This window comes from Podarcis filfolensis (assembly GCF_964270895.1).
Source record: "Podarcis filfolensis genome assembly, chromosome: 5".
NCBI lineage: Eukaryota > Metazoa > Chordata > Lepidosauria > Squamata > Lacertidae > Podarcis > Podarcis filfolensis.
The window spans coordinates 46,132,931-46,148,123 of NC_139608.1; the positions used below are offsets into that span (position 1 = coordinate 46,132,931).

A 15,193-nucleotide genomic window follows, 5' to 3' on the forward strand; every position below is an offset into this window, starting at 1 on the left:
ATAAATAAATAAATAAATAAATAAATAAATAATTCGGGAGTGGTGAACTAGATTTGGATACCAGGCCAGATCATTATCTCCACCCACTGGGGACAAATTTGACAGGCGGGTGGGGGTGCGCACCTGGCAACCACCAGCTGTCACAATGCCCACATGATGCCTTTCTAAGTGCTCCACAAACTGGACAATCAGCTAGTTGTCAAGTCTCTCAGAGCCCATTACTAAGTGCTCTGCAAGACCCCCACTTCAGAATCCTTGTGGAGTGCTGTGCAAGGCCTGACCATCCCATGTCCCTCAGTTCTTGACAAGTAATTTGCACAAGGCAGGTTTCCCCTATCAACTGGTGGGCAGTGCCAGCAGATGCTTGCTGGCTAAGCCAGTCCATTACCTGCCCAACACCTGAGATGATATGTCACATCAGTTATAGGGCATGTGGACATGACTGGTCCGAAATGATTTGCAAGATGAAGGTCTCCCACCCTTATAAAACAAATTTACATGGGCATATTGCTCCTATGAAAGTAGTAAAACTCATATTCCTCATTCTGGTGGAAAATGGAGCAAATCAGCACCCACATTAGTGCAGTGTTGGAGCTAAATTCTAACAAAATTATTTCACTTGCTGCATTACTCGTTCTCCGTTTCATGTTAAACAGCTAGGTTTTCTTATTCATTACAGTGGTACCTCAGGTTAAGAACTTAATTTGTTCTGGAGGTCCATTATTAACCTGAAACTGTTCTTAACCTGAGGTACCACTTTAGCTAATGGGGCCTCCTGCTGCTGCCACACCGCCACTGTGCAATTTTTGTTCTCATCCTGAAGCAAAGTTCTGAACCCGAGGTACTATTTCTGGGTTAGCAGAGTCTGTAACCTTAAGCATCTGTAACCCAAGGTACCACTGTACTAACACTGAACACATCCAATGTCCCTTAAGGATGAATCAGAAAGGGTGGGGGCGGGCAAGGTTAATATCTCCTTTTTGGCTCAAATTTAAGTGTAGTTCAGAGAGGCAGCACTGAACTGACTACTTCATATTGTGGAAGCAACATATATTTACAGAAAATGAAATCCTGATTGCAGCATTATTTGAATCATGTCGAAGTGTTCCACATGAACCAGGAGAGCCTCTCTTGATTTACTCTACACTGTTACTGCACATTATTTATTTTTCCCTGTGCTAATGGCATGTCATCAGTCATCAGAGCTGTAATCAGATTTTGCAGAAGGCCATGGGCATCATTTTCAATCATTTACCATGTGCCAACTTGCCTTGCTTTCCTTCTCAATTGCCAAGAATATTGCTAAAGGACATCATTTACCCCACCATTCTCTGTTGATGTTGTTTTTGTTTTAACCAATTTATAATTGCTACCCTTCTGTTCTTCTAGCAGTGCTTTACATGATCTGGGCTACCTAACTATTGTAAGATTTGTTTATGCATAGAGGAAACACAAGCCTTTCCTGATAGTATTAAGGTAATCTCAAATATTTATGGGTTTTCTGTGAGTTGGAAAGTACTGTGTGCAAAGCCATTCTGCTGAAGTGAAAACAAATAATAAAACCTGTATTTGCTTCCATAATAACACAGGCAGCTGACTTACCCTGAGTCAGACTGCTGGTCCATCTAGCTCCTTATTCTCCAAACTGACTAACAGTTGTCCTTCAGACCTCCAGACAGGGGGCATTTTCAGCCCTACCTTGGGACACTGGGATTGAACTTGGGACCTCCGGTATGCAAAACAGATGATATACTACCACTGAGCTGCAGCTTTTCCCTGCAGCTACTTGCTTGACCCTGAAATGTAACACTAACCCTGTTATATTCTGTCCACTTTCCTCTTTACTAGTTGAGTTATTGTTATTTCTTTTGTAAAATGTATATATTGCTTGGTTGTAGAAGGGGGAAAAAAACTCAAAACGATTTACAAAAATGATAAAGAACTGTTGACTGGGTGATCAGTCAAGAGAAACCATGGCACTGTTTCTCTGGGTGTTGAATTTATATCAAAAAGTCATTCCCTGTAGAGCTTACTGCAAGCCGTTTCAACAGCGCTTGGATACGGGTACAAGACAGCAGCTAAACAACACACAAACACACACTACATATTTACAATAGATACAGTTGCTGTACAATTATATTCAGTGCATGCTATAATGATATAAATTTAGACGAATCATTATTGTCCCAGAGGCTCTTTTAGTATGTGTGGGGATGAACGAGCATTGTGCCATTGCAGGTGGAAGTGCAGATATTCTGCTGGCATGCGTGGAATGCTGAACATACACTTCCGAGTGTTTTGTTACTCAAATGTGTAGTAATGTATGAGCTACTGCTATAAATGTGATCAAGGGAAATAAGTCAAAATGGACTTGGCTTCTAACAGAGAAGCATGCTGAGCTCCATTCATAACAAATCAGATGACAAATCATGCTCTTACTATTATTCATAGAATTCTCCATTCCATCTAGCCAATAAATACATAGTTTAGATTGCCATGTTTCTCTTTAGTGCTGTGGTCTCCTCACTCATAACCCAACATGTTAAAATCATTCTGCCATGAAATAGCTAGTCTATAAACCACCATGTCTTATTTATTTATTTATTTATTTATTTATTTATTTATTTATTTATTTATTTATTTGCTGCATTTGTATCCCACCTTTCCCCCAAGGGAAGCTTGGCCACTATGAAAGCAAGATGCTGGACTAGATGGACTAGTCTTACTTTATAAGCTCAATGTTGAGTACATAGTTATAGCCCTTTAATTTAATCCTCGTGGCAACCCTGAGATGTACATTACACTGACAGATACTGACGGGGCCCCAGATCACCCAGTGATTTCATAGCTGCATGGGAATTTAAACCCAAAGCCTCCCTGACCCTAATCTGGCACATTAATGACTTTGCTAACTGGCTATCATATAGCTCATTCTTTAGTTTTGAAGATAATGGGATGGACATGCAGATATAATTTCACAGGAGAGGTGGAATCAATCTAAATATTGGAGGCAAGCAAATAAGATGTGGAGTGAAAGCAGCGTGTCATGAACAGAAACGATGGGAAGAAAGTGGGCTATAGGCAGAGCGCTACAAATACTACTCAGATAGGTGTTTGCAGGCTTTAGGCTTACAGGATCTACTTAGAAACTTGAGACTCACCTTGTAGGACCAGGTGCAGGAGCAAAAACAGATCAAAGTGAGGAGAGCACAAAGTGACTTAAAATCAAATAATTATGAGCCCAGGGATCTGTTTTGAGTACCAGTACTGAGCAGACTTCACACTTCTTCTATACAAAAGTCCACTCCTGGTTCTGCCCTCAAGCTTTCCTCATGATAGGAATGTAATTTAGGGCAGAGGGAAGTGATTTCATTTGTTGCCAATGTTAAATAATCAGGAACCAGAAATCCTTGCTGATCTTCTAAACATCATCCAGATATCACCTGGTAGATCTCAGTCTACCTTCTCTTCATGCCTGATGTATACTGTATAAACATTTAGCCAAAGCTGCCTGAATGTTGACAAGATTTTTCTCTCTCTCTATAATCACGGCATTTGCAAGCAGTCTTGATGAATGCAAGGAGAAAAGTTACCAGGAAGGAAGTACACCACAGTTTCCCATGATTGTGTCAGCACTTCTTCTATTTACCATGATCATGAAAATTGCAGTACACAAAATGGCATCATGCTTCTCTGTGTGGATGAGAGCCTGGGAAAGATTGGAACAATCATTTCAACATATCAGAAAGTATTTTGTGAATTAGAGTGCTAGACAGGTATCTGATCCTACTCTAAAATAAAATGGTTGGTCACATGACTTTTTCAGGGTGGGCAAATGTAACAAAGCCTATTGTGTGCAACTGAGCAGGCATAATCTGCTCTGGCTCCTGTGCCTGTTAATTTAATCCATTTGGGTAAAAAGTGGGAGGTGTTATAATTCTCCATTATAATACATGGGAAAAGATAGAGCTTCCTTTTCTACAGAGTGGCTTGGCACCCCAAAAACAGATCAAAGTGAGGAGAGCACAAAGTGACTCAGAATCAGGTCAGATCTTTGAAAAAACACAGATGCCTACCCCAGGAAATACTTAGGGCCCTTGCATCCCCCCCCCTTGTAAAGTAATAATTTCAAGGTTCTGTGGAGAAGCTGCTGGGATCAGCATTACATTTCATGTTCCAGGTTGTGACTGCAGCCACAATACAGTAGTCCTAGCCACAAAAGTCCTGATCTTCCCTCATCACAATCTTTCTATGCTCTGCAAGGATTGCTTTGAGCTGCAACAATAGAATTCATTACTTGGTCTCAATTTCTGGGAACATCATTCATTTCCCCCTTGTTACTCGCTCTTCAGTCACAAGAGCTAAAGGAAGGTGCCTTGATCTCAAAAGAAGGACAATGGTGTAATACGTTTCCCATCAGCAGCAGGAAGAAAGGTTGCAACCTGCTTTGTGCTGAATTCAATTAGGCATCGAAGAGAAAGAGAGAGAAAGGGGGAGTCAGTATCTGTATTAACTCATAGAAATACTGCAGCCTTTCAAGTTTCAGTGGAGCCTATCTCTGCCTGAGAGGATCTTTAACTAATCATGAACCTGATATATATCAAGCATCTTCCTCTAAGTGGTGGGAGATCTGTTCCCCTTTAATATGCTGAGCGGGACCTTAAAATACTTCATGGGGGTTAGTGGAAATCTCTGAAAGATTCCATCTGAGAAATAATTTGTGACTTCGTATAATTTTCTCCATGTGCCAGCATGGAATCCACACTACTTTGTACTCTGCAGGAGGCTGTCCCTCTTGTTTATTGACATGCAAAAGAGCTCTCTGAAGCCAAGGAACTCTTCTTCAGGCTTATTTAGGCATGAAATTAAGGGAAGCTAAGCCAAACTCTCTATGCGTATAGTAAATAGGCAAAGATCTGAAGGCTAACATATAGGGCTGAGGTTTAAACCATGCTTCTGAATGCAAACGTTCTTAGCACTGGTAATATTTGAGATTTTTTTATTTTAAAAAAACCCCTTCCTGGCCACAGCATACTGATGGAGATCAGGATCTTAAGTTAAACTGAAACTGACCGACTAGACTTCTCTGGTGTCCAGGTATGAGGTTCTACAGCAAAGGCAAGAGAATGTGGAAGTCAGGTGAAACACTGGGTTTCAGATTTCTTCCATGATTTTACTCAAAAACAAGTGCAAGGTCATATTAGTTCATGGGTATACATTTGCCTTCAAGTATACCTTTGCAGAATCACCAAATATCAGGCAAGGAGGTGACTATTTAGAACTCCAAGGGAGATGTCAAGCTGGAATGAGATGTGCAATATTAAAATCCATCTGGACAGCCTTGTGGATCTGTGGTATTCTGCACGGTCAGATTTATATTAGTCAAAATTTTTAATGGAGTGTCACATGCATCATAGGGAAGCGGGTGGTGCTGTGGTCTAAACCACTGAGCCTAGGGCATGCCAATCAGAAGGTCAGCGGTTCAAATCCCCATGACGGGGTGAGCTCCCATTGCTCGGTCCCTGCTCCTGCCAACCTAGCAGTTCAAAAGCATGTCAAAGTGCAAGTAGATAAACAGGTACAGCTCCGACGGGAAGGTAAATGGCGTTTCCATGCGCTGCTCTGGTTCGCCAGAAGAGGCTTAGTCATGCTGGCCACATGACCCGGAAGCTGTACACCTGCTCCCTTGGCCAATAAAGCGAGATGAGCACCGCAACCCCAGAGTTGTCCACGACGGGCCTAATGGTCAGGGGTCCCTTTACCTTTACCACATGCATCAGAATGGTAAAACACTGCAAACATGGGCAAGGAAACATTTCCACTCCTGTAACACTTGCAAAAAGAAAAAGAAGAGAGGCAACTGAAGGGTGCCTAGGGATATTAGTTTTGGTTTGAAAGTATTGGGATTCTGTACATAAAAGTTTAACTCTAAAGCACTGCTGGTGGAAAGAAGATAGGAAAATAGCCACTAGCACTGTTCTGCAACTGTTTAGACAAGTGTTCTCACAGAACTGTGATTGATACGGTAGGTTCTAGACAGTTCTCATTCATTCTTTAGATATACCATTCCCTTTTCTTGCATAACAATCTAATGCCAGGTGAGAAACAGCTTTTTAGAAGGTGCCTTCACATGCCCATTCCATCTATCAGTATAGTTTCCATGATGAAACAAGACAGATTTCTGTTAAAGATAGAAATAACTGTTCAAGACAGATTCAGCTTTGTATATGAATAGAAAGCAAGAATGACCGCTCCCCGCTTAAAAACGGGGGGCGCCCTTTGCGGGGACGCGTGCAGCCCCTGGATCTCGAGCGGCTCCAATAGCTTAGGCTTGGCCTTGCCTTCCCTCAGGTGGGGTACCTGGAGGTCTCCGCCTACCTCAGTCATTTGCCCAATCCCACCTGGGGGAAGCGTTGCCAAGGAGACCAGTCCAGGTAGGGGAGGGATTACCTGCCCACACAATAGAGGGAGGATCTTACCTGGGAATCCTCACTTGGCTCCAGAGCTTCTCCCACCCTACCCACCCTCAGTTAATGTCTTATTTGGAAGGTTAACTTTTCTTCACAGGTTTCGCAGGTTAACTTTTCTTCACAGGTATGCGGGCGCTGCTACGTAAGGTCGCTGTTAAAGGGCCGGAAAGGAATTTCCCTGCATTGGCAGGTTTCGCCTTTCCCGTAGCAAAACGTCACAACTTTGGCGGTATCAGGCCTTGGGCGGAATCCTTTAGTCCATCTTCCTCTTTGCGGCGGCGATACCAGGGTTCCCCGTTAAAGGGGTTTCTGAAGGGAGGCTTTGGCCGTGCGCCGAAAGGTTGTCATTGCTCTCCCCTGCGGCGGCGGCGTAACGGGGGCGGCTGTCTCTGCTTGAACATATGTTCTCCAGAGCCGGCCCATCCCCCCCACACACACTGGATAACCCTGATGCTCCCTAGATCCCCGGCTGGGGACTGGGGAGGGAGAACGCCCAATGCCTGAGCCAAGGTCTACCCACATTTGAAATTTAATAAAGTTGTGGCCAATTTAATCCCATAGCACGTTGTCTCGAGTCGTTATTCCGCATGACGGGGGGACCGCGGGGGATCTGGGGACTCCGCCTGTCCACGCAATGTGCATTAGATTTGGATGAATCTTGAATCTTGGGGTGCCTCACATGTCTTTTTTTGGCTTGTTAGATGTGAATAGAGATGGGAAGGCCTGGGGGGAAACCCGGAAAATTGAAAAGAAAAAGAAAAAACAGCCCCCCCCCAATTTTTCCACCCCCCCAGGCCTCACCCTCTCTAGATGTGAAGCAGTATGTCTACAAGGTGGCATAATTTAAATCAGGTACCTGCAATGGTTTGTGGGACCTCAATGATCCAGACCTTACCCCTCCCCCCCAAAAAAAACCCCACTCTGCAGGCAAAGGTCTACTGAAACTAATAGTAATAATTCTGAGCTTACCATAATGCTATAAATGAAGGTGCAATGAACTGGAAAAGATGGAGGCTAGGATGTGAAGGGAGAGGTCCATTGTGACTGGAAAGTCAAGCTTGTAATAAGAGGGAATGACTGTTCTCCAGTCCCAGTGATGCATCAGCTTTGTAATACAGTAGTGAAATTAAGGAAGATGCCAGGAATGGGTGAGGGTGAGAGGTGAGAGAGTTCCCTTGTGGTATGGCTGCCAGTTGGAGATACAATACTCAGACTCTTGGCTTAATTATTGCCACATACTTTATTCCAAAAACCATGACAGTGCCCAAACATATATCAGGTTACAAGGTTCACAGGTCAGCAGTTATATCAGAGCTCCAAGGTTCCTGACTAGACAGAATCTAACAAGTTGTCCCAGTGCTTGATATGCCCCTTGAGCTCCATTTTTTAAAGTCGGCTGGGCCTACTCACACCACTGCACCCATTGCCACATCCTTGGCGATGGAGGTGGAGTTGCCACAGTCACATCCAGTCCCAGAAACCTCCCCAGAAGAACCACCCTCAACTCTTGGGACAGAAAATGGTGCTGAGGCAGGACCTTCACTGAACAACCCACTCATACCCTCCAATATTTTGAGAGGGTAAATAGGGACATACACCCCAGCACCATCCTCCCCCCCCAGTTGCCCATCCACCTGCTTGCACAACGCCTACACCTGCTCACTCACCACCACTGGTAAGAACTGGTCAACAATGGAAAGAACCGCCTTGGAAGGTAGTGTACTCTCCTTCTTTGGAGGTTTTTAAGCAGAAGTTGGATGGCCATCTGTCATGGATGCTTTAACTCAGATTCCTGCATTGCAGGGAGTTGGACTAGATGACCCTTGGAGACCCTTCCAACTCTACAATTCTATGATTCAATTCCACAGTCCAGTTTCATTCCTCCTCCCCTTTTAACCAGCCCTGCCAAGATGTCTCTGGGGGCTCACGATCCTCTGTGATTGACAAGTGTACTTTGTAATCAGAGAAAACTATTTTATGTGAGAAATTAATCCATTTTATTACTTCCCACTGTAAAATCAACTTTAAAGTTCCTAACACAAAGCCCTATTCAGCTGCCATTTGTCAGGCTTGTTACCCAGGAACTTCTCTGTCATGTCTACAAGTTTCAGAGCTCTCCCATCATTTGTTCCCTGACCATTTTAACCAGAACTATCAAGGATTGAACATGGGACCTTCTGCATGCAAAGCATGTGCCACTGAGCTATGGTATCTCTCCATCAGTTTAAACACAGTTCTGTAGAGGTGGCAGATATCAAGACTGCCATCTGCTCCTGTGAATGAACAATGCTGGCACTTTCTGTGTTTCTAATATACCAGATTGTACCCATCAGTCAAAATCAAAAGGGCAAATATTTGTAAGAAAAAATATATAATTCAAGGGCTTAAAAGTGCTGCTTGCTCATTTGTGGCAGCCTCCTTCCATCTGTTCCAATGGCGCAACACTGTGCAGAAATTTGAGACGCAAGATATGCCAGCTAATGAGTGTGAACTGGAGGTGGCTCCTTACTAAAGGAAAATGCCATATTAAGCTGGTGGCATGTATATTTTCCTTGAGTGATATGTGAATCACCTTTTAAATTTATAGTTGTAATCCAGTAAGCAACTGTGTGAAAGTAACTTATATATGTGACTTTAACACCTTATTTTTTTCTACAAGAACTCTTCTTCTGAGGATATACCCCAAGATGGTTACCACTTTTCAAAAAAACAAGTGAATGTCTTCTCACTTGTACCACATGGAGTCATATAATGTATTGGAAAGGGAAAAAATCACGACAAATTTGTAAGTAAAAAATGTTTATTGAAGTGATTTTAACACGTCTGAAATGAATGTCTAGAAATATATCAACCACTGAAATGACTTCACACTTTGATTTTTAATATTTTGTATTACACATTCAGATTGTTAATTTCTTAATGCTGATCATTTTCTTGTTAGAACTGAAAAAATAAAAGTTAAAAGAGGAAAGAACCTGAAGACTTGTTTATTTTCCAGCTGCTGTTTGCTCCTATATATGTCTACTCAGAAGTAATTGCTACTGAGTTCAGTGGGCCTAAATCCCAGGTAAGTGTGTACAGAGGATTGAAGTCATAGGTCACTTCCAGACTGCCACTGTCTTGTGCATGGGATATAGTTGCATACTGGCAAATTCAGGTTGTGCAGTTGCAGTGGATTTGGTGCTCTTGCATCACAAACCTGCTTCCAAAATCAGACTTTTGTGGCAAAGAAAAGTGATGGGGAAACACTCCTGAAAGTTTGGAACAGCAATTGCTTGATGCGACATCATATAACAACCCTTTAAATACATCCAAATGAATGTTCAAGAAACAGAGGGTATCATGTAAACTTGGTGGAAACAAATCAAGTTGAACGCTCAATTAATAAGACATCTGGAATTGCCCAGACTGTAAGTTTTCCTTCTTCTCTCCCAAGTCCATTTTAATGTGTTTTTAAATAGGTATAGCACCAGGTCATTTTATTGTATCATTTTTATAATATTTTGAGCAGAAATGCATGGGCTGCTACGTAATGAAATAATTAATATCTGCAGCAGCTTTCAGAATGTTAATTGTCTCTGTCTCAAGAATGAAATTTGAGCACTAAGTCAAGGCTGGCAACGAAGGACACAAAAGCCACAAAAGCAACACTGGCAGCTTCTTGACTCACCATTCAAGGTTTCTGATCCCAAGTATTTATTTATTCCATGCATTGTATATGTATCTCACATTTCTCCTACACAACTCAAGGATCCCAGCCAGGTGCTGACCACACATAGACTTCAGCAAGGTTGTTGCATTTTGTGTCTTCAGACGGTTTCCTACATGTGCCAGATACAAAAAAATAACTTTGTTGACATGACATTGAGCAAATTCTTTAGTTGCTGTTGAAATGTAACCACCTGTGAAATGAAACACAGCCATTGCTGAAGCATAGGAACATAATGGGTAGAATGAAACATAGTACTAAGGACATTGTTCCATCACTGAAAGCATTTCTCCCTCCAACATACTGTCCTCCCAACCCACCAGAGTAAATTTAGGGACAACATGGGGTTATTCAGGAGTAGGGGGGGGAGAGCCCCATTGCACTCGTAGGAGTCCTTGCACTGGATTCTGCTAGAAGAACAGGTTAGCTGAATCCATCCGAACATATGAAGTTGCCATATATTGCCAGACATTTTCTCAAACTAGCAGGAACTCTCCATGGTCATCGCATAGCTGTCTATAGTTTACGGAGCTGTCCATGGTCCAAACAGTGATTTCCCCCCCAACCTGTGCTGTGTTCCTTTTAAGCACAAATGCCAGAGATTGGCTCTAGGATGGACCTTCTGCATGCTAAGCATGTATGCGACCACTGAGCTATGGACCTCTCTTCTAGAAGCAGGTGGTCACTCCTCATTAGTTCATGAGGGAAAGGACTATTGATGGCTAATAGCCTTGATGGCTATGCCCTACCTACAGAGTTGGAGGCAGCAATGCTTCTGAATGCCAGTTGCTGGAAACCACAGGAGGGCAAGGTGCTGTTGCACTCATGTCATGCTCCCTGGTTTCCCACAGGTTTCTGGTTGGCCACTGGAAGAACAGGATGCTGGACTAGATGGGGCAATGGCCTGATCCACCAGACTAGTCTTATGTTATTATGTACAGAATAAAAATTATTATTGCCACCTATTCAGTACCATGGGAAGCAGAATTCAGTTTTCCAAATGGATGTTTTTAATTCACTGGGTCCCCCAGTTGAACAAAAGTCAGTTTATAAAGAGAAGGAATTGTATTTTTTTCCTGCTTCTGTGATGTTTCAGAGGTTAACACTCTAATTTCTGTAAAAACAAGCTTTGTGCCGTTTCCTAGGCAGTGTCAGCAAAAGGTTCACCCCAATACTTTGAAGTCTTTTAACTGGAAAGTACCAGTGAAAAGAATTAATAGTCTTCTAGAAATTGTCATCTTCAAGTTGATCCTCCAACCTTTCAACCCTTTCCCATGAGTTTCAATTTTGCCTCTTAGGAGACTTGGTAGATGAAGAATCTTCAGATTCCACCTCCTCTTTGTTACAACAAGGGTCTAATTGCCATGAAAAGGCATCCACTATGATCCTCTCTTCTCTGCGGAGATGACCTCTCCTTGTTCCTATTCCATCAGCAAGGAAGTAATTCCAAACACTGGCAGATTCAATGACAACTGGCCAGCTCACTCTGCTACATCCCCAGAATCTTACCTCTGGCAGTAAAGGAGACAAGAGCCTAGCACCCTGTCAACAGACTCTGTGTAAAACGAAGAAGGGTTTAATCAAAATGACACTAGCATTCTCCCTTAGCATAGCCATTTCTTCATTGCAAAGCAATCAGTTTTGACTTGGTGTGTGGCAACCATCCACAGGCTTCAGTTTACAAGAAGCAGGCAAATGCTGGAATGGTGCCACACAGCATGCACTGCAGTGGCTTTAAGGGTCTTTACTGAATCTAAACCATGGGTAGGCAAACTAAGGCCTTGGGGCCAGATCCGGGCCAATCGCCTTCTAAATCCAGCCTGCGGACGGTCTGGGAATCAGCCTGTTTTTACATGAGTAGAATGTTTCATTTTATTTAAAATGCACGTCTGGGTTATTTGTGGGGCATTGGAATTCTTTCATTTTTTTCTTCTTGTTCAAAATATAGGTCCCCCCCCAAGATCTGAGGGACAGTGGATCAGCCCCCAGCTGAAAAAGTTTGCTGATCTAAACTGAAGCCTGCCTAATAATTTCCCTGGCTCCAAGAGTATGATGCCCTTGGCTGGTATAACTCTGGGGGAGTTCTCCCCACCTCTTAATTGGGGCTGTCAGGGGCTCAGGAGCAGGAGCACTGGGGAGAGAGGAAATGGAGAGCGAAGGGGAAGAATCCGAGGGCAGCGTAGGGGAGTATGACAGTGGCCCGAGAGATTCCATGAGCTTCTCCAGCGAATCAGAAGATTCCCAGAAGGGGGCGCCGATGGTCAGGGCAAGGGGGGTCCCAGGGGGGACGCACCAGAAACAAGGAGCCAGAGGGGAACCCCAAAGCAGCAGTGGGGGATCGGGACCAGTTTCCCCACCAGAGCGTAGTGGGGGGGAAGAGTCACATGTGTCAGGGCCAGCGTCTCCTCCAGCGGGGAGAGAAAGTGAGTCAGGGCTGACCACGCCTCCAACGGAGGGGAGGTCAGTTGCAGCTAGCCCCCCCAGAGGGGGAAGCAGTGACAGCAGCAGCAGTGAAACGGTCAGGAGAAAAGTTACCGGCTGGGCGCGCGCGCCAAGTTCAAATGTACAGGCGCGGGGAACAGCAGGAGACCCGGATGGGGAACCAGCTCCTAAAGCCCGCCGGAGGGAGGGGGAAGGCTCAGGGGACTCAGCGTCAGAAGTCTAGAAAGGGCGAGACCCCAACGGCCAGGCGGAACCAGAGGCGGAAGGAACAGAGGAAGAGGTGGAGTAAGGCTAGAATCTTAAATTGGTGTCAGGGGGGAGGAGACTCAGACGGAGCATCAGCGGTCTGACAGTTGAGATGTAGAGCTGCGCGCTGCGGCTCTGGAAGTGAAACTGAACTTCAATAAAGACTTTTGTACTTAACAACGAAGCAGCATTGGTTCTTTGTGAGCTGGGACCTTGGGCAGCTCTGACAGGGGCTAACCCTGCCATTAGGAAGAGTGAGGCAGCTACCTCAGGAGGCAGATGTTGGTGGGCAAAGAGCATTGGAGTATGGAACAGTGCGTGAGAGACACATGGGTTGCACTGTGTCCTCTAAGCTACCCTGCTGCCCTCAGCTGCAGTGGAGAATGATGTCCTGCTGACAATGTTGAAGTAAGATACAACCACCAGTTTGACTGGTTTCTCTGCATGGAACTGGAGGGAGGTAGATACAAACAGATTCCCTTGGTACTGAAAAGACCTTGAGAAAAGATGAAATGATCCTCTCTGGGGTGATGGTTTCCATTACTGGGGTGCCACCACCAAAACAACTATCTCCCTAGTAGCCATCCAGTGATATATCAGATAACCAGGTCATTAAAAGCTTCACAGAACAAAGGTATGGTAATAACTGATTTGTCCTACAGCTATCAAGAGGGCAATAGGTCCAGACAGTTCTTGGACCTCATTCAGTTATTGTTATTATGCAGGGCTTCCACTGACCTGGCTGAGATGTGCATGAACCTGCTCCTTTTTCTTCTCCTCCAACATGGTTACAAGTAGGTAGCAGCATCTACTTTCATTTCCAACTAATGGCAGATTGTTTTGTTGTCCAACCCAGGAGCTGCAATTAATTTTAACTGAACAAGTCAGGATGAGAAACCACAGCTTGAAGTTGACTTGTTGCTGCAAACCATTGTTTAAGCTAACCACAGTTCATCCCACTTCAGATAAAATGTCTCACTGCAGTTAGTTGAAAATGAAAGTGAATGCTTCTCATCTCCTCCTGGTGATCAAGCAAGAGGGGAAAGCAGTCAGAGGAAGTACACAAACCTAAGGTTCACTTATGTGGCATTAGTCCTTGTCCAATTGCAGCCAGGGTCCTGCAATATTCCAGAGAAAGGAAAGCTAGGGGTTCATGTGCACAGCTGCCTAGATATGAGAAAGCCGGTTGCTTAATTTTTTGCTTGTTTGTTGTCGAGCTTGCCACTTCGAAATTAATGAAGTGGAAAGTGAAGTTTCATTTTAATATATTTCTCATTATCATTGTAACAATGCAAACAAAAACAACAATGGAGTTAACAGATAAATTGATTCATGACAGCAAAATAATCAAATAGATAAATGGAAGGGTTTGGAGGGGTTGCTTCAGCAATTTACTCGTTGTTTTATAAGCAGTACGCAATGACTTCAAATTTCTTGAAACAATGAAAGTGGAGATGAAATAGTGAAAAAGGATTCAGGTGATGTCTGTGTGAGAGAGAGAAAAGCAAGGAGGACAAGAAAAAGCCTCTGTTGTGGGGGGGGTGTAAAAATTTTTAGTTGCGTTATGCACCAATTGTAGCAAATAGTATGGCATATATTGTTGTCCTATTGGTTATCTATGTACACTCAGGAAAAAAATGCATGCAGTTTGCCGAGACACTCAGCCCACTAACACCTGAGTGATGTAGCTGACTACTGTTTGTGTAATAAACATCAACACAGTGAATAATGCTTCATCCAGCCCTGACTCCGAGGCTGCCAGTGATTACTCTTGGCATCCTTCATGCTTTCTCTGATTGCAGCAATTCCACAAAGTCACCTCAGACCTCAAGCACAAAATGGAGGCAAGAGTAATGCTGTGGTGGTAATTCATGGGCCCTTCTTGACCTCCCATGGGGCAAATAGATTTTTTAAAATCATCATCGTGTATCCTTTAAATAAACTGTAGCTGTGCTTGAGTTTTGTTTAGCCAACATCTTGGTAATATCGGGTTGGTTTGCTTGCGGGCTTAATTTTCATCAGACTGCCAAAGGTGGTGAGCCTCCTTTTCTCCCTTTTCTCTGTGTCATGATTTTAGCTGTCACAAAACTAGTCAGACTCAGTGCCACTTCACATACAATTTTTACCAACTGAAAATAAATACTTGGGCTGCATGTGAGGTAACAGATCCTAGGCTGAAACAGAAAAGAGGAATGCTCTTGAGCACCCATTAGACTCAACAACCCTAGCACTTTTGATCTCCCCTTGATGTAAACATTACACTGACCATGTGAGTGGTCCAGGGCATTTATCTCAGCAAACGGAAAATTAAGAATGAAAGATCAAG

General features: G+C 43.7%; 1 protein-coding gene across 1 annotated transcript in view; it reads right to left on the reverse strand.

The window, feature by feature from the left end:
* Window positions 1–10,151: 10,151 nt before the first annotated feature.
* The window catches only part of SORCS1 (sortilin related VPS10 domain containing receptor 1), a 436,617-nt gene continuing 431,575 nt past the window's right edge, over window positions 10,152–15,193 (reverse strand). The window contains exon 27 of the mRNA XM_083616531.1: window positions 10,152–10,291. Coding sequence (XP_083472657.1) covers window positions 10,167–10,291 — 125 coding nt within the window. The 3' untranslated portion in view covers window positions 10,152–10,166. The remainder of the gene's footprint in view (window positions 10,292–15,193) is intronic.